Source organism: Crocodylus siamensis, chromosome 4, assembly GCF_052110815.1.
Source record: "Crocodylus siamensis isolate JL-2025a chromosome 4, ASM5211081v1, whole genome shotgun sequence".
Classification (NCBI taxonomy): Eukaryota; Metazoa; Chordata; order Crocodylia; family Crocodylidae; genus Crocodylus; species Crocodylus siamensis.
In genome coordinates, this window is record NC_143398.1 from 127,875,940 (window position 1) to 127,894,140 (window position 18,201).

General features: G+C 40.8%; 1 protein-coding gene across 1 annotated transcript in view; it reads left to right on the forward strand.

The window, feature by feature from the left end:
• The first annotated feature begins 4,846 nt into the window (after nucleotides 1-4,846).
• The window catches only part of SAMM50 (SAMM50 sorting and assembly machinery component), a 30,525-nt gene continuing 17,170 nt past the window's right edge, over nucleotides 4,847-18,201 (forward strand). The window contains exons 1-6 of the mRNA XM_090043769.1: nucleotides 4,847-5,007; nucleotides 7,242-7,352; nucleotides 8,553-8,654; nucleotides 9,658-9,745; nucleotides 12,209-12,315; nucleotides 17,148-17,278. Coding sequence (XP_089899895.1) covers nucleotides 4,987-5,007; nucleotides 7,242-7,352; nucleotides 8,553-8,654; nucleotides 9,658-9,745; nucleotides 12,209-12,315; nucleotides 17,148-17,278 — 560 coding nt within the window. The 5' untranslated portion in view covers nucleotides 4,847-4,986. The remainder of the gene's footprint in view (nucleotides 5,008-7,241; nucleotides 7,353-8,552; nucleotides 8,655-9,657; nucleotides 9,746-12,208; nucleotides 12,316-17,147; nucleotides 17,279-18,201) is intronic.

The following is an 18,201-nucleotide window of genomic DNA, read 5'->3' on the forward strand; positions in this document are numbered from 1 at the left end:
CAATGTGTCTGAGTGCCTGGGAGGCAGTTATTGGAGATCTCTCCCCACTGATGCATTCATAGGATTTTGGAAGACAGATTGCTGAGCGGAAGCCAGGGTCAGAATCACCACTGACTTGTTGCCTTACCCAGTGTGCAATTCTGCAGGTGTTCTGAGGTGAATATTGCCTCTCCTTTCCTTTTGTGTTAGTCTGTGTACCCCTATCATTGTGCATTGTATACAGTTACAGTATAGGATTATAGGATCATAACATAGGATAATAGCTGATAGTGTTATGGTTGGTTGTTGTTATTAATAAACCGAGCATTTGTAAACTTAATTTGTGTGTCTCACCTTAGGATTAGTCAGGGTCCAGGTGCTGTATGACAGACAACAGTGCCTGGGTCCTTCCTCACTCTCTGCCTGCCTATCATCTGGGGTAGTGTCACTAATTATTGAGTGGTTTGTTAATTTGGCCCCAACACAGGACTGGCAGCAGGAGCAGAGGCATGAGGCACCAAGTGACTAGGGAGGAAGTCACGGGGATCATCCTGCCTGCCCCACCCTTCAATGATTAGATTCTATACATAGAAAATTGTAATACCTTTATCATTTCCCATGTATAGAATTTAATTATTGTGGGGAGGGTCATCTTAAATTCAAAGCTGTGTTGGATTTTGGTAAATATTTGAAATTCTCCTTGAGACATTTCTTGTGTTTCTAGCGTTTAACAATGTTAAGTGTTTTTAACATGTGGAGAGTAGCTCTTATCAGTTGTGAAGAGCATGTCATGGTAACCTTTTCAATACAGAATGTTCAGTAACTTGCTAATTTAAAAAAAACACTCTAGGAATGTTTCAGTGTGTTTGTTATTTTGGGAAAAGGTTACAAGGTTAAAATGAACAACCCTGGGACAGATTAGTAGAACTCAAGATACCAAGACTGCCAATAGATGCTACTAACAAAATGGGAGCATCTGAAGTGGATTAGTGGTCCTTAAGTGGAAATAATTAGGTAGTCTATGACTTCTGCAATCTGTGTGCATACAGTATTGTGAATAAATTGGAAAGGAACAATTGAAGACTGAAAGCCATATTTGGCTCCAATTGTCCCTGAAATAAAAAGGTTGCCAAGATTGTGAAATGACTGGTTTTCATGTAACCATTTCTTTGAAGAACACTATTAGCAGTATTCTTAGAATCTGTTTTGGAAGAATAACGCCCCCTCCTCCCCCCCCCCGATATACTCTCTGCTGTTTCATCCAATAGCGCAGAATGAAATTACCCTATCATATGTATTCAGCCAAAAGTAGAAAAGAACAACAAAGTTTATAAGGTCCTTGGAACACCATAAACTGTTACATCAATGTACCCTTGAATCTCACTGAAGCCATTTTCCCCTGATTTTTAGAGGATGTCTGGTTAAAATATGGGTATATATCTTGCAAAGGGTGAGATTAGTATGGAATGAGGCCTTTTTCTTTTTTTTTGGCTCAACGTCAGATATAATTATATCTTTGATCACAGCAGAAGTGGATAACTGTAGAAATGATGGGATATGAAGCAATGAAATACCAAACTAAAACCCCTGCTCAGCAGCAGACTAACCCAGAAAGTGCCTAAAACTCACTTGGCACCATAAGTCTTGCTTCTGTGCATGCCTGGAACTCGCTCCATCAAAACCTAATTAGGATCCAGAAACAGGGTTGTCCCCTGCTGATGTCCCTTAAGGAAACTGATGTGGAAGGTGTACGGTGACCACTTTGTAGAGGTGCTGGTCACGTACTTCTCTGATGGAACAACTATGGGTTAGTGCATTTACCAAGGAAGTGGGAGTGCTGGGTGCAAGACATTCAAACCCACATCTCCCATGCCTTGAGGGTTTGTCCTAACAACCAAATCCTTAGCCAGTGGCATGGTACTCACCTGGGAAGGTGTGGATGGAAAATTTTGGTCTTTGTCCCCGGAATACATCGTGCAATGATTGTATTAAAGAACAACAGGAAGAGGGACCTCAGACCTAACCCCACTTCTTCCAGGTGAGCCCCCAACCACTAAGCAGCATAGTCGCATTTCTTCTTGCACTCTCTTTCTGCCCTCATGAATCTTACCTTTATTTCTGAATAGTGGGCATAGGTTCAGCAGGAGAGGTGAAGGGTGTCCTTCACCCAGCCTAGTGATTAGTCTGATGGTTATAATCCCTTAGGCAGAGGAAAGGCATTCAATCAGTCTCTTAGCTAATGCTCTTATTAAAAAGCTATTGCCAGTACCACCAATACCACTTGCAGTCATTCTTTAAAGCAGTGAGCCCTGTTCTGTTTTTTCAAAGGGTAGAGGTAGATACTAGGGCTGTGCAAAACGGCACTGTTCCATTTCAACCCCCATTTCAATGTTTCAATGGCATAGCATTTCATTTTGAATTGAAACCGCAGTTCTGTTTCATTTTGTTCCATTGTTTCGATGTTGTTTTGACATTTCACCCATAGGCTATAACGGGGAAGCTCAAAACAGCCTATAACTTTGTTGTTTTTGGCCTGATTTGGATGAAATTTGTAGGAATGGTAGTCCCTTGAGGGCATGAAGCCTGCCAAGTTTCAAGGAGATAGGTGCAGGGGTTTCTGGGAAACTGTACCTCAAAGTCTTGAAAGCAAAACTCATGTCACGTGTTATGTGTTAAGGTGCAGCAGGGTGAAAGCTGCAGGCTTGCTAGCCCCTGTTGAGGCCACAAAGCCTGCCAGCTTTCAAGGAGATAGGTGCAGGGCTTCTGGGTTCTGTGGCCCTGCACCTCTGGCTGCTGACAGGCAAAACTCGTGACATGGGTGTGTGACTGTGTGTTAAGGTGCACCCTCACTCAAATGACACCAAGGCACAAAGCAGGGTAGTTCAAACAATGCTGCCTTTTATGCAGTTTTTCCACCCCTCTCCCAGAGCACTGGGATTGGAAGGGACCTCAGGGAAGGATGAGAGTCAATGGCCAGCTACACAGTCAATAATGAAAGCCCTCCTTCCGCCTCCCTCTCCTTACTTTAGTTTGTTTCCCTGAAGGCAAACTCAGCTTGAGCTTCGAAACTTGGGAGCCTAGATATCTGCTGAAATAGAAAAGTTGTCAAACAAATACAAGCAGTGCCAAAAGCACAGTGGAGCTGAGACTATTTTGGAGTTCTGCTTCTGAGAAATTAGGTTTCTCACATCTTAGTTGTGCAACATTCTACTGATTGCAGTTTGCATTTGGAATAAAGGTCTGCTAACAAAACAGAGGTCCTGAACCATATAAAAAACATGCCCAGGGTCTCTTCCAATGAAAGTCTGTCATTGACTGGACTCTGTATGAGCTGATCCCAAAATTGACAGATAACAATTTGCCTCCTTTAAATTAATATATCAAACTGAGAGAAGAGACCAAAGTGTATATGTGTGATTATATTTCATTGGCTTTATATACCATACATAACAGAATAGCAAGAGGATTGCAAATATGATCTCTACGTCATAACTCAAAGTTTCTTGTTTCAGTCCTTTGCTTCTCTTTGTCCTCCATTCTGATTTCTTTTCCTTTCCTTTCTTTTTGTTTTTTTTCATCTGGTTTCTTTCTTACACCAAATCCCAGCTCCTAATGTAGCTCCTAATCCAACATTTTTGTCATTTGATCCATTCAGATGAGGAGCAGTTAAAGAGTTAACTCTTCTTACCATCCAGTCAAATTAATAGGAGTTGGGAGCTGACACTGGAGTAATTGCATCAGGCTTCTGCATCAATTGTACTGTGCTCATGTTGGGAAGGTTAGTGCAGTACCAGCCCTGTAACTTTTTGTGACATGAAATCTCGCACTCAAGATAAACAGTAAACAAGGGAAAGGCCACTTATGCGAGCTGTGTTTCCCTCTGTTTTGTCACATACTGATTTGCTAATAAGCTACCTTTTTATTTTTAACAGTTTTGTTACTACCCATCCACACATTTAAAAATCCTTATCTCAAAAGGAACCTTTGAACTTATCTTCCAAATGTGCTTGTGCTGGTGACAACCATAGGTATTGCCCAAGTCTTTAACAGTGTTGTGAACTTGTGCTCAAATGTTCTTTCAGCATTCTCATAGCCACTAGATACAGCAAATTAGGCCACACTGTAACTGATCTGGCTTAAATGCATTTCAGAAGCACTACTTCTGAATGTACCTTCCACACATTGACCTAAAAATGGGGCTACTGGCTAATGGGTTAGGGTTTCACTTCCCTACTCCAAACTCTCCTGCCTTATAATTTGCTGAGTGAAAGTAATGAAGCTGGGTTGGGTTGAGTGGGATGCTGTGGCATCGCTGGGAGTAGGGGTGGCCTGGAACTTGTGCCGTCACCGCACCCAGCCAAGACTGGATCTGAACAGTTTAAACCAGTGGTTTTCAATCCTGACTCACAGCACCCCTGAACAGGCTTGTGGCAGCCCTTGCAAAATGCCTGCTCTTCATTTGCCCTCTTTTTTTTCACCTCTGGAAAAATAGTGGAGTTTTTCAGTTTCAAAGAACATGGGAAACCCACACCTACACACTACAAGCTCCAGCTTTCTCTTGGGTGTCGGTTGTTGCTGTGTTGGTTAAAGAGATAACCAGACAAGGAAGGGTCTTTGTGTAAAGCTAATATATTTTATCTGATACCAGGCTTTCTCTTGGGACTCCTAGTAGCTGACCTTGCCCAGGATCCCTTGGCAGCCCAAGGTGCTCCAGGCCTCCTCCTGGCTGAAAAACCCTGGGACCAGATCCAGGTGTCCCAAAGACCCGCCTCTGCAGGAATTCCCTACCCTGACCGTGAGGCAGGGAGTGGAGCAGGAAGGTTGGGGCGGGGCTTCTCCTACACGCCACTTCCGGAGGTCGAGCTCCTCTGCCTCATCTCTTCCGGCCTGCAGGCCAATGGGCGCAGATGCCGCGCTGCCTATCATAGTCACCCTCGTGCCGCGGCCCAGGCGCTGAGGGAGGCATTGCGGCCTCCGCCCATCTGCTCACCCGGCGCTGCAGCAGCCATGGGCACGGTGCAGGCGCGGGTAGGGCGCTCCCTCTCCCCCTCCTTTAGTTGCGCGTGTTTGGAGGCCGCGGGCGGGGGCCGCGTCCGCTCCGAAACCTTAGTGCGGCAGCCGGGCCTGCCCACTCCCCCTCCTCCGCGGGGAGCACTCACTGCCTGCCCGGACTCCCCCAACCTGGGCCGCCGGGATCGGGGAGGGGTAGTTAGTAATGGCCGTAATGGGAAAAAGCTCTTCCCCTTACTGCAAGCGCAGGGAGGGAGTTCCTGGCCGGGCCGCGTCACGCGGGGGGCGGGGCTTGAGCCTGTCAGGGGCGTGGCCGGATAAGGCCACCGTCGAAAACCAGGCGTCTGCAGTAGGGGCCGGGCCTCCTGGGGCCCTGGCGATAGGGAACGGACGCTAGCTTTGTTTTCTGAGGGCAGAGGAAAGGGGGAACGCAGAGTCTGCATCTTCGGAGGCGCCTTGAGCCTGAATAGCTGGAGAGGCTCTGGCCCTGTTATCGCGCAGAGAGCCGAGGCGCTGGTGGGCGAAGTTGAGCCACCGCTTCTTAGCAGTCCCTGCCCACGTGGATGCGGCTGGTTTCCATGGGGAACCCAGGAGGGGCGGGGCTGGGGTTTCCAAGGAGACCCCAGGAGTGCCAGGGCAACAGGTGGATCTGGGGTTTCCGTGGAGACCTGCTGAAGAGTGCTGGCAGGGCTGTGGTGCTGCCTTGGAGCTGGGGCCAGAATTTCACAGGAGTGATGGGGACGTGCAGGCAGCGATCGTGGCTCTGCCACGGTTCCAGACCACACTATCACTGCTGCAGAATCTCAGCCCCTGCCCCAGAGCGGCTCCCTGCCCAGCCACATGGCCTGCCAGCACTGTTTGAGTGGTCTCCATGGAAACTGGCACTATCACAGTCCTGCTTCTCTTGGGGTCTCTGGATACTGGCCGTGACACTGGACAGGGGCTGCTGGGAAATGGAGTTTAGCTGCTGACTGGATCCACCATTTTGCCCACCTATGCTTTTTTGCCTGTGGAGTTGGCTGTGATTGGAAGACTGGTCCTGTAGCCCTGCAGCCCCCTGCAGAGAAAGCAGTGCTTCCCTGCCCACACATTGTCTTGGGCACTTTAAGCAGTTGCTTCGTTGGGAGCAAGAATGTACTAAGTGCAGGATTGGTCCCTTGTTATGGCCACCATGAGCATACCTTATTATAACTCATAAAGGCAAAACCTTGGGGTGAAAAAGTAAAGCTTGTGTGCAAAGGTTTCACCAAGTTCTAACAATCAGTGATTTGATTTGAATTTTAAAACAGAACCAGGTTATCCCACAGCTGGTTTGAATGCTTTCCTTTGAAAGAGCCAATACCAGTTGTTGTGGGGGAAAAGATCCTAGATTAGCTCCATCCTGAGAATGGCAACTCTTAATGTTCCAGAAGATTAACCTGCTTGGAGTGCTGTGATGTCAGCTGTGCTGGTGACAACCCTAGGTGTTGCCCAGGTCTTCAGTACTGCAAATGTGTGCTGTCATGTAACTTTTTTTCAGCATTCTCTATACGGAAAACAAGACCACATTGTGATGGAACTGATCTGTCTTAAATCCATATCTCAAAAGTGCTGAATGGCAGTGTTGCATTTTTAACTGTTACTTGGAGGGAAAGCTGGTGACAGTAAAGACGCTCATTTTCACAAATCAAAAAAGATGTAACGCATAAAGCAAAGTGGCCTGCTGAAAGCCTCTTTTCATTTGGGCAGTCAGGTATTTGGCACCTAACCCCCAAAAAACCTGGTCTCTGAAATGTTGTATATTGCCTAATGTTCTGAAAGCCTCTCTTAAAATAAGCTTACCTGCTGAAAAGAGGTTCTTTACAACTGATTTGTACAGTCTTTTTGAAGGGCCTGTGAGTAAACAGAAAAGCTGTGTGTTGAAAATTTTAATCTAAGGAAAGATCTTTTTTTTTTTGCAAAACTGTATATATGTGAAGAAATGCATCCGTTTTTTGGCGAGCATAACACATGCACGGTGTCTAACTGAGGGAAATGCTCATCCTGGAAATCCTTTATTGTATAATAAAACTGATTTTTTAAAAAAAAAGGCAGCATATTCAATTCTCAGCATTTTATCCCTTCTATTACAGTTCCGTGATTCATTATGATGGGCAGGGTGTCCAGATTTAGAAAAAATATTCTCATTTGCTATAGAAGAAACAGCTCTTCTTAGTACAAATTATTTAAGTTATAAAATAGAAAATACATTTTTATTTTTCTGTGTTGTTTAGAGTTTGGACCCTCTTCCCATGAGTGGACCTGATTTAGGTGCTTTAGGAGAAGAAGCTGAACTAATTGAAGTTGAACCTGAAACCAAACAGGAAATTCTTGAAAACAAGGATGTGAGTATTTAAGCAAAGGTTCTGAATTTATGTATGTATGTATTTATTTTGTATGGAATGTCATAAATCAATATTTTAATTGGGATGTAAAAGAAGTAAATTAAATCTTATACTTGATGTTCCCTTTGTGTTTTGCACAAGAGAAATATTGTTAAAATACATTTAAAACAATAAGATCATGATAGAATTTGTTAGAATGTCCATTTTTAAGAACTTTTTTTCCATTGGCTTGGTTCATGATAAACCCTATTAGAAGTTTGATAACATTTCTTTCCTTAATAAAAACAATGTTTAGTCCATTGCATGGCCCACCATTATTATTGAAGATCTGCCAGCAAAAGTTAGGTGGCTGCTATTCTTTATTTTATAGAATTGGGGGAGGGAATATTTAAGCATCTGCGGTCTTTTGGACAGAAAGCCTGAAGTTATACATACACAAAAAAAAGTTGGAGAAATAATGAGGATGTAATGTATATGGTCCATTAGTAGATAGTAAACTAGGTGCTCTGCTGTCTAGGAAAAAATGGCTAAAATCATCTAAGATCTCAGCATTAAAGACCATACCATGTATTTTAGTCTACAGTATTTAGGTTGTGAGGGATTATTTGATAGGTACCCAAGTAATTCATTCATTTTTTACTCTGTATTTAAACTCTTTGCTTATTGTAAATGGTAAAGGAATTACACCAACTATTATACTGTTGGTCTTGTTAATTGTTAATCAGTATATGATTTCAGCTAATGAAATATCTCTGTCTTTCATGTTATTGTGACAAAGTATTTAGCAGAATTCACAGATTCAATCTGACAGTCCACACCATGAATACTTCTGCTGTGACCTTGAATTTATGACTTCAGGGTTATTAACTGTGTGCCTTAGTGCCTGTGCTACTGCAGTCCCCGGCTAATGACTGATTTATCTATAAAGATTTGTGACTAAATTTCTGAAAATTATGGGAGCTATCAAGAACTCCAATTAGTTCTTTATTTGGAGTTAAATATTTGTTTTTTTCCATGCACTTCCTGTTGAAGTGCACATGCTCTAGGATTGCTGGTTATTATATGTTAGTGGTAATTCATTCAAAAATCTGGTAGTCTTGTAACTTTATTCAGATAGCAGTGTTATTTCTGTCTCAGAGCTTTTAATTTCCTCTTAAGTAGATGTTTAATATTTTGTTAATAGTCATCTGTTATGTTTAGGTGGTGGTTCAACATGTACATTTTGATGGACTTGGAAGAACCAAAGACGATATTATCATGTATGAAATCAGTGATGTTTTCAGGGCTAAAAACCTGATTGATGTAAGTATGGCATGTTTATAAAACACTACATTGTCTTGGAAAATGGCCATGCATTAGATACCAGTTAGAGAAGTAAATCTACAGTCTGAAAGATTTTAAAATGGTTGGGAAACATAGTTTAGCATGCAACATCTTTGTTATTGATAATTACCAAGGAGGAAAAGGGCTTTTAAATCCCAGGTTCATCACGGACAGAAAAGGAATTTATTTTCTCATTAGGTTCAAGATTAATGACCAGTGGCAAACTTAAAATGCTACAATGCTTTTTTTAGAGTCACTGTCAAGAGTGGAATCATGCTTTATGTAGCTGATTATCTCAATTTGATGACTTAAAAAAAAAGATAAGCTATGTTAGTTTTCACTCTGGATGGCAGCCTTAACTGTGGATCCGTTTAATACCATTCAGAAGGGTGTAACAGGGTTTTCTGGAACAATATTGGTGTGGTGATTTGGAGAACTCTTACTGCTGCTGTCCATACTGCTCTTAGAGCTTTTCAACATTGGAAACTTGATTGCCCTAATGATACTGTTGTAGTTTTGCTGGTCAGTTTACCCATACAGGCAGCTGTTACTTTCTGTAGACTGGAGGCTGAAGTATTTTACATAAAACATTTTGTAAGCCTTCAGCTCAGCATTTAACATACGATTTTATCTACAGTTTCAAAAACAAAGTTGTAGTATATAGTTGTTTTATGTGATGAATGCGTAAGATCTTATCCTGCCATGTGGTGTATGTGGGTTTTTACCTTTTTAAAAGCATGATTTGAAGAAATTGGATACAAAAGAATGTTTTATAAAGGTTATGAAGCAAGCCAATAGAGGCAGACGTTTGAAGTGGATTCTCTCTGTGTTTATCTTCTTGCACTTGGCTACTGAAGTGGTTCCTGCATCAGTCTTTCAGGAGGTGCATACATGTCCTTCAAAGTCTGTGAATGATGCATGGATCTACTTGCATTTATTTTTTATTGAGATTCAAGGCTGAATTCCTTATCTTATTCTCTAGGTAATGAGAAAATCACATGAAGCTCGTGAAAAGTTGCTCCGACTGGGAATTTTTAGACAGGTGGAAGTTCTGATTGATACTTGTCAAGGTAAATATTGCGAGTTATTACGTCTCATTTATATTTCCTTTTATATAGAGAGGGCAAGGGAGAGAGGAAACAAGCTTCTGTCAGTGTTTATAATACAAATCTCTTCATCCATAGTTACAGAAACTAGGGCAAGGGTGAAGAAACACTTGAACACTTGCTCAGTATTGTACTGGAAATATGTGGTAGAGCCAATAAAATCCATATCCTTTGATAACTTTAACTCCCAAACCATACACTGTTCTTGCAACACCTTATATTAGGCACAATATAACCTTTTTCATTCACAGCACATTTTTGTGGTAAAAACATAGTACTGGATTATTTGGTAAATGAACTGTATCAAAATATATTTCTGCCTTGTAACAGAGCTAAAGTTGCATAGAAAACCTCAAGTTTGGCATTTCCTAGCTTGGGTTCAGAAGCTTTACAACCTTATTAATGTTCTCTCTGTATAACCATATGATGTATGTGGAGCTGTGTGTATTACAGGTAGGGCTCGTAACATAGCCTACCTTTTAGGTTGCCTGATACTTTCTACTGTAAGACCGTACTTAGGGTTGTTTATAACTTTGTTAGACTTCAACCATTCAAACTGAAATGTTTTGTATTTGCCTACCTTAGTCTGAATACACAGAAGCATATGGGTCTATAACAAGTAGACATAGTCTTCTACCAAACCCCAGAAGTCCTCAGTCTTTGCATTCCTTTGCTGTGAACAAATAAATTTGTTCAAAACAAAAAGTGTGTCTAATCCCTTTATATGAATTGTATCTACACAGAATAACAACCTGTCACTGCTGTTAGCTACTCTGTTAGCTCAAGTGGTAGAGGACTGTATTTTGGAGTTCATATAGGAAGATTCTTCCATTTTGATAGTAAAGGCATGTATGAAATGGGATCGTTGTACCTATGTTAGTGGACAGGTATCTATAAATAATTCTACACAAGCATAATATGTGTTATTTGGGAACTTAAAACTCTTGTTTTGACTTATTAATTAATCTCACTTTACAGAGAGAGAAATGGGTACAAAAATTACACGCACACTTGGCATAGAAATCAAATGTCTTGCTTAATGTAAGTTAGCAAGTCCTTGTGGCAGTCTGGTCTCCCACTGAAGTCTTCAGTGCTACCTACTAATTAGCCCTAGTATTCCAAGTCATATTTTTAGACATTTCCAGGAGAGAAATAACAGACTGGTTAGATGTGGGTCATCTGTTCTCCCAGTCAACATTCTATGTAATCCTGAAGCAATTAATTTTGCAATCATATAATGAAATTGTGCTGCCTTTCCTAGTTGCAAACTCCAGGTGTCAACATTCAGACATAGCGAAAGCAGAGCAATGAAACTTGTGTTATACTGTTTCTAATAGTGATTCACTTTCTGTTGCTGTTACTTTTTCCAGTACCTTTCAGAAGTAGAAAAAAAAATCATTAGGTGCGTTATATTTAAAAATACATTGTATATAGTTAGTGATTTGGTAAAGATCAATATAATATATATTATAATATATTAGGTGATAATGGGTTTCTTAACTGTTGTACATTTTATTTTTTAGCTATTAGATGCTAGCGGAGCAAATCTTGATCCAACATTATCGAAAAAAGCCTATTTAATTAGGGAAGTAGTCTGTCACTGAAAATAGGTCTGCAATGCTACAGATTACTCCATAAAAGTGTGACATTGTAACTGCTTAAAGCAGGGGTTGGCAATGTTTTCTGGCAGGGGGTCAGAGGCTGGAATGAGTTAGTTTGAATCAAAGGATCATTAAGATATGGCTGCTGTTGCCCCTGCTCAGCCATGGTGTGGTTTGGCAAAAGCACTCCTGCAGGAGCCCTTGCTGTTTGAATATGGCATAGCATGGGCAGAGCTTCTCCCTCTGCTGGAACCGTAGGCAGCTGACTGAGGTGGAATACAAAAAGAGCCTCCCTATTGTCAAAAGTCACCTATGGCATGGTTCTGCCAGCCCTAGGTTGCCAACCCCTGACTTAAAGGAAAGAGGGGGTTGCCTTCTGTCTACCATTACAGTAGAATAGCTCAGTTAGAACACAATTTGACCACAGATTTTTTTAATGGATTGCACCATGCTTTCTGAAAGACACCTGGAATGCTATATTGGGATTATTGTTCCACTGACTATTTCACATATACCTAATACTAAAAATAAAACCTATGCCTATTAAAACCCTGCTTTTATTAAGTAGGTATCAAGTGCCATGTTATGCTAGCTATTACTTAAAGGGTTGGTGTTATAAAAGGTAAACTTTTTTGCTTGAATCAGATGTTAACAAAGACTACTTTTCTGAGGCTAGCAGTCTCCTTTGAGCATTTAATTCAACTAGTTTCACATTCCAAAGGAATGTTTTTTCAATTAACTTAACTTAAATTGTCTTTTATCCAGCTATAAAGCAATATTGTGCAAACAGAAGACTCTTGAAGAAATAATAAATGTATTTATTTAGGAGATGATGCCCTTCCAAATGGTTTAGATGTAACATTTGAAGTAACAGAATTGAGAAGACTAACTGGAAGCTATAACACTATGGTCGGCAATAATGAAGGCAGCATGGTATGACTGGTTTTAAAATGTTGCAATTTTTTTTTTGTCAGGCAACTTAGTTAATTTGTCAAACCTGAGGTTAGCTTATGGGTTGTGTAAATGAGAACTTCATCTTAACCAATTTATTTCTCTAGTATGGCTTTGCTAAGAAGTTTTAGCCCTTACCTACATGGATAAGTCTGTGTGATGCATCCCCTCTGTGCCTGTTAGCTCCCCAAATGGAAGTGATGTGGCGTGACACGTGGGCCAGTAAACTGCCTGTTGCAGAACATACTGACATATATGCAGCTCTCCATGCTAATGTTGCAATCTTGCTTTGAGTTTGGAAGCTGGCTGGTATGGAATGTCTCAGCACAGCAATGCCTCATATTGCTTATGCGTAGTGTCCCTACAGTTCTCATTCTGGACCTGCACTGAGAATATCCAGCAGTTTTTACACAACGGAATAAATTTTTGTTCTGCCCAAGTTAGGTCACATTTACATTCATTTGTATCTTATGCCTGTATCTAGATTTTTACAGGATCTGGTCCAATACACAGGTTCTCATTTAGCCAAGTGGTCAAATAGGTACATTTGAGGGGTTGTGTTTTGAATTGGAGATTAATGGACTCTTTTTCTTGTATTTTATAAATTAATTAAAATATATGTTGAGTACAATTACCTTGCTTTATGTACTTAAAGTTTGAACAACTTGCTCTCTGCCACACCAATTTTAAATGGACTTTTTTTGAAGGAATATTAGGTTATCTTACTTCCAAACTATGTTTCTTTTCTTTTCCTTTTTTATTTTAAAGATCAATACCAGTTGTTACATGATAAGAAGTATAGGATTTTCCAGATCCTAATATGGTAAAACGTATTTGCATTGAATTCATATTTTATAGCCAATTACAATAGAAGGAACAGGCTAACTTTAATTTCAGTCCTGTCTGAAAATTGTTTACTAATTGATGTTACAATTAATACCAAAGATTTTCAAAGTTGCATGAGAGTGGAGGAAAAAAAAATTCTTCACCTCTGATGCATTTTAAAATATCCTCTACAGCAGCGTTTCTCAAACTCTGACAGATCGCGCCACTGATTTAAAATGATACAACCTTATGTACCACCAGCAAATTTTTCAGTTCAGCCTTAAGTACCACCAGCAAATTTTTGTCATATAAAGTAATTATAATAAATCTGTTAATGCATACCACTGGCAGGTTGTCTGCATACCACTCGTGGTACCTGTACCACAGATTGGGAACCACTGCCCTACAGAAAGTTTCTCTGTTTTTCCCATACAGTAGCTCCTCCTTCTGTTTGTTTTCATTTATTACAAAGCAGTAGAGGAAAAAAATATAGAATCATAGAAAATTAGGGTTGGAAGGGACCTCAGCAGGTCGTCTAAGACCAGTCTTCTGCTCAAAGCAGAACCATCCCCAACTAGATCGTTTCAGCCAAGGCTTTGTCTGTCTGGGGCTTAAAACACTCCAAGGATGGAGATTTCACCACCTCTCTAGGTAACCCATTCCAGTGCTTTACCTCTCTCCTACTGAGAGTTTTTCCTAATATCCAACCTAAACTTCCCTTGCTGCAACTTGAGACTGTTGCTCCTTGTTCTGTCATCTGCCACCACTGAGAACAGTCTAGCTCCATCCTCTTTGGAATCCTGCTTCTGGTAGTTAAAGTCTGCTATCAAATCACCCCTCAGTCGTCTTTTCAGCAGACTAAATAAGCCCAGTTCCCTCAGCCTCTCCTCATAACTTGTGTGTTCCAGCCCCCTAACCATTTTCTAACCATTTTCATTGCCCTCTGCTGGACTGTTTCCAACTTGTCCACAACTGTTCTGTAGTGGGAGGTCCAAAACTGGACACAGTACTCCAGATGTGACCCTCTTCAGTGTAGAATAGAAGGTAATAATTACTTCCCTCCATCTGCTGGCAACACTGCTTCCAGTCTGGCCCATTATGCTGTTAGCCTTCTTTGCAGCAAGGTTACACTGTTGACTGGTATCCAGCTTATTTTTCCCTCTAACATTTTCTGCAGCACTGCTGCTTAGCCAGTTGCTCCCCAGCCTCTAGCAGTGCCTAGGATTCTTCTGCCCTAAGTGAAGGACTTGGCACTTGTCCTTGTTGAACCTCATGAGATGTCTTTTGGCCCAGTCCTCCAGTTGGTCTAAATCGCTCTGAATTGTTAGCCTTATCCTCCAGCGTATCTACTATTCCTTCCAGCTTGGTGTCTTCTGTGAACTTGCCGAAAGTGCACTCCATCCTGTCTTCCAGATCATCAGTGTACGTATTCAATAAAGCTGGCCCCAGAACCAACCCCTGGGGCGCTCCATTTTATACCAGATGCCAACTAGACCTTGAGCCATTAATGACTACCCGTTGAGCCTGACAACCCAGCCAGCTTTCTCTCCACCTTACAATCCATTTATCCAGCCCATACTTCCTTGGCTTCTTGCATCAATGCTGTGGGAAACATCATCAAAAGCCTTGCTAGAATCACGTTCACTGCTTTCCCTGCATCCACAGAGCCATTTATGTCATCACAGAAGGCAATCAGGTTGATCAGGCATGACTTACCCTTAGTGAATCCATGCTGACTGTTCCTGAACACTTTATTCTCCTCCAGAGTGCTTAGAAATGGATTCCTTGAGGACCGGCTGCATGTTTTTCCCAGGGACTGAAGTGAGGCTGACATGTCTGTAGTTCCCTGGTTCCTCCTTCCTCTTCTTCAAGATGGATTCTGTATTTATCTTTTTCCAGTAATCTGGGACTTCCACCCAGTGGCATGAATTTTCAAAAATAATGGCCAGTGGCTCTGCAATCACATCAGTCAACTCCCTCAGCACCCTTGGATGCATTGCATCTGGCCCTATGGACTTGTACACATCCAGCTTTTCTAAATAGTCTTGCCTGCCTCTTCCCCAAACTGTGCTGCCCAGTGCAATAGTTTGGGAGCTGACCTTGCCTGTGAAGACTGAGGTAAAAAAGTACAGTAATTGAGTACTTCAGCCTTTCCCTCATCATCTGCCACTAGGTTGCCTCCCCCATTCAGTAAACGACCCACATTTCCCCCAGTCTTCCTCTTGATGCCATACTTGTAGAAACACTTGTTACCCTTCATGTCCCTCACTAGCTGCAACTCCAATTGTGCTTTGGCCTTCCTGATTTCATCCCCACATGCCCTAGTCATGGGTTTGATCTTCCACTTCTTGTAAGCTTCCTTTTTGTGTTTAAGCTCACTGAAGTGTTCTCTGCTAAGCCAAACTGGTCTTCTGCCATATTTGTTATTCTTCGTGCACAATCTTAATACGAACATATCTTAAACTATATGAAAATATGACTTGTAAAAGCGTGATGTTGGTCTCCAGGGGACTGACATCGCTTAAATGCAAACAACTAACCAAAATTCAAGAAGTTTGTCCTGTTAAATTCATTTGAAATATGTAGAAATTGTGAATAAATAAATAGCCTGTTATATCAGTGTGGTAATGGTGAAGAACTGCCTAACAGTCTTAATTGCAAAAATAAAACTGTATATTGTATCTCTGATCTCTGCACTTTCCCAAGGGCTTTTAGACCAAGACAGCTTAAATTTGATAGGATATGCTGGTCTTATTTTATACCTTTTGGCACCTTTTTGTGTTTCCTTAAAAGGACATCCTGTAAGAACACCCCAGAGAAACAGCAGTTGCAGCTTTCAGTAGCAGATAATTTTTCTACCTTCACAGCAAAACTGAGTTATGCTGTCATATAAAAAAAAAAAATGAATTTTGGGTATGAGAAGCCAGGGAAATGTAAGTGAAATGCTTCCAATGCTTAACAATATATTATGTTGTCATTGGAGCTGCTTCAGATTTTTTAGTTTACCCACTCCCAAATGTTTGTGAAATATCTCTTTATTCAAACTTCCATCAGATTATTGTTATGTTCCTGATCAAATCTTTCCCCTGTCAGGCAGATTTCCTGGTGGGCTTCTGGGGAGTCTTGACCTCCAGGCTCTGCAGCTCTGGGACTGTCCTGTAGGCTTAGGGCCCGAGGACTTCTGGGCCAGTAAAGTGTCTTTGCCGCCTTGTTCCTGAGTTATTGATAGTGTTAAATTGACATGACTACCAAATTGCATCAGCAACTGCTAGGGTCCCCGTGAGAATATTTTGTTCTGGAAATACCATTTGTTGATGTTCTTGATGCAGTAACTTGGTTTGCAGAAAATTTTGAAAAATTAGGCTTTGTTTGGAGGCAGAATGAAAATAAATATCAAAATATCAAGTTTTCTCATGAACTAAAAATCCTGAGTTTCACCTGGTTTTAATAGTCAGCACTTGTTGATGGACAAGAGCAGTAATATTGTGTCTGTGTTGAGTATATATATTTTAAGTGATTTTATTATTTTAAATCTTTCATATTACTACATAACCATTTATTAAAGGCCACATAGTTTTTGGTCTTTAAATGAAACAGAATTCTTAACTAAGGTTAGACACAGAGTTTTCATTTTTCCAGGACAATTTTTTTAAATTTAATTGTTCAAAATTCCAGTAAAAACATGTTTTTAAACCATGAAAAACTAAAAGTCATACATTATGGTACTGAATATCAGAAAGCAATACCAACTATATAGACAAAGATAATACTGAGATCAATAATTTTCATTGTCAGTGCTGACAGAAGTGTAAGAACTATATGAAGAGCCTAATTATGGGCAACTAAATTGGCTTTTAAAAACCCCTCCACCTCTAATCCTTTGCAGTAGAAACGCAGGTAAATTTGTCTGCGACATAAGTGTTTCAGTGTCTCTGATTATTTTAGCAAAATCATATAGTAGATATCAAACCATTTTCCATTCTTCCTAGGTCCTTGGGCTCAAATTCCCTAATCTCTTTGGACGTGCAGAGAAGGTGACCTTCCAGTTCTCCTATGGAACTAAGGAAACTTCATATGGCCTATCATTCTTCAAACCACAGCCTGGCAACTTTGAAAGAAAGTAGGGAGCACACAATTTTTTAATATAATAGTGCTGTGTCATTGCATAAAATTAAAGTGAGGTTATATTCTGAAAAGTAACAGAAATATTTAATAAGTTTTCACAATTTATTCTTAATGGTTTATACTGATTTGGGGTGAAAGCAGCACAAGTTAAGGAAAAACTGCTTGATTATGCTATGGTATATTGGGCCTAGTCTCTTGATTTTTTTTTTTTTTTTTTTTTTGATTTTTTTTTTAAGCGTAAAGATCCTTACGGCCAGCCCTGCAAACTTAGCTTGGGACCTGGATGTCACTGGGGTTCTTTCTGGCTAATGGTTAGTCACCAGGAAAAAAGATTCTGTAATAGGAATTTAATTATGTAGAGTATCCACAAGCCATTTTTTTTCCTCACATAGTTGTGTTGGCTGCAGATTAATAGGTCTGTATGTAATGAAAAATTGATTTCATTACAAGAATAATCAGATGAGATTCAGAAACTGCAAGGGAGCAAGTATGCTGAGTAAAGAAGCTCTTTAATTTCTTGCCTGGTAAGACCTTCACTTTGAGATGTTTAACTGTAAAACTGAACAGTTTTTTATTAATCTCATGAAAAATAGAGATACCCTGGCAACCTAGGTATTAAAGTGGTAGCAATATTGCAGTTGTTAATATGGGTTACAAGTGATTGTAAGCAAAATATGATTTGAGAATCATGTTTCACTCACATTCCCCTTGGTTTTTTGTTTTTCACTGTCAGCTCAAGAAAATTAAGTAAATCAGGGCTGTCTAATTGGCAGACTGCATGCAGCCTGGGAGGGCTTCAGTTGTAGTCACTGGGCTCTTACCCAACTGTCTGTCTGAGGGGCAAGTGGTGAGGCCCTGTGAACACGGGGGCTTGAGATGAAGCCCTGTGAGGAAGGGGCGTGAAGTGGGTCCTGGTGA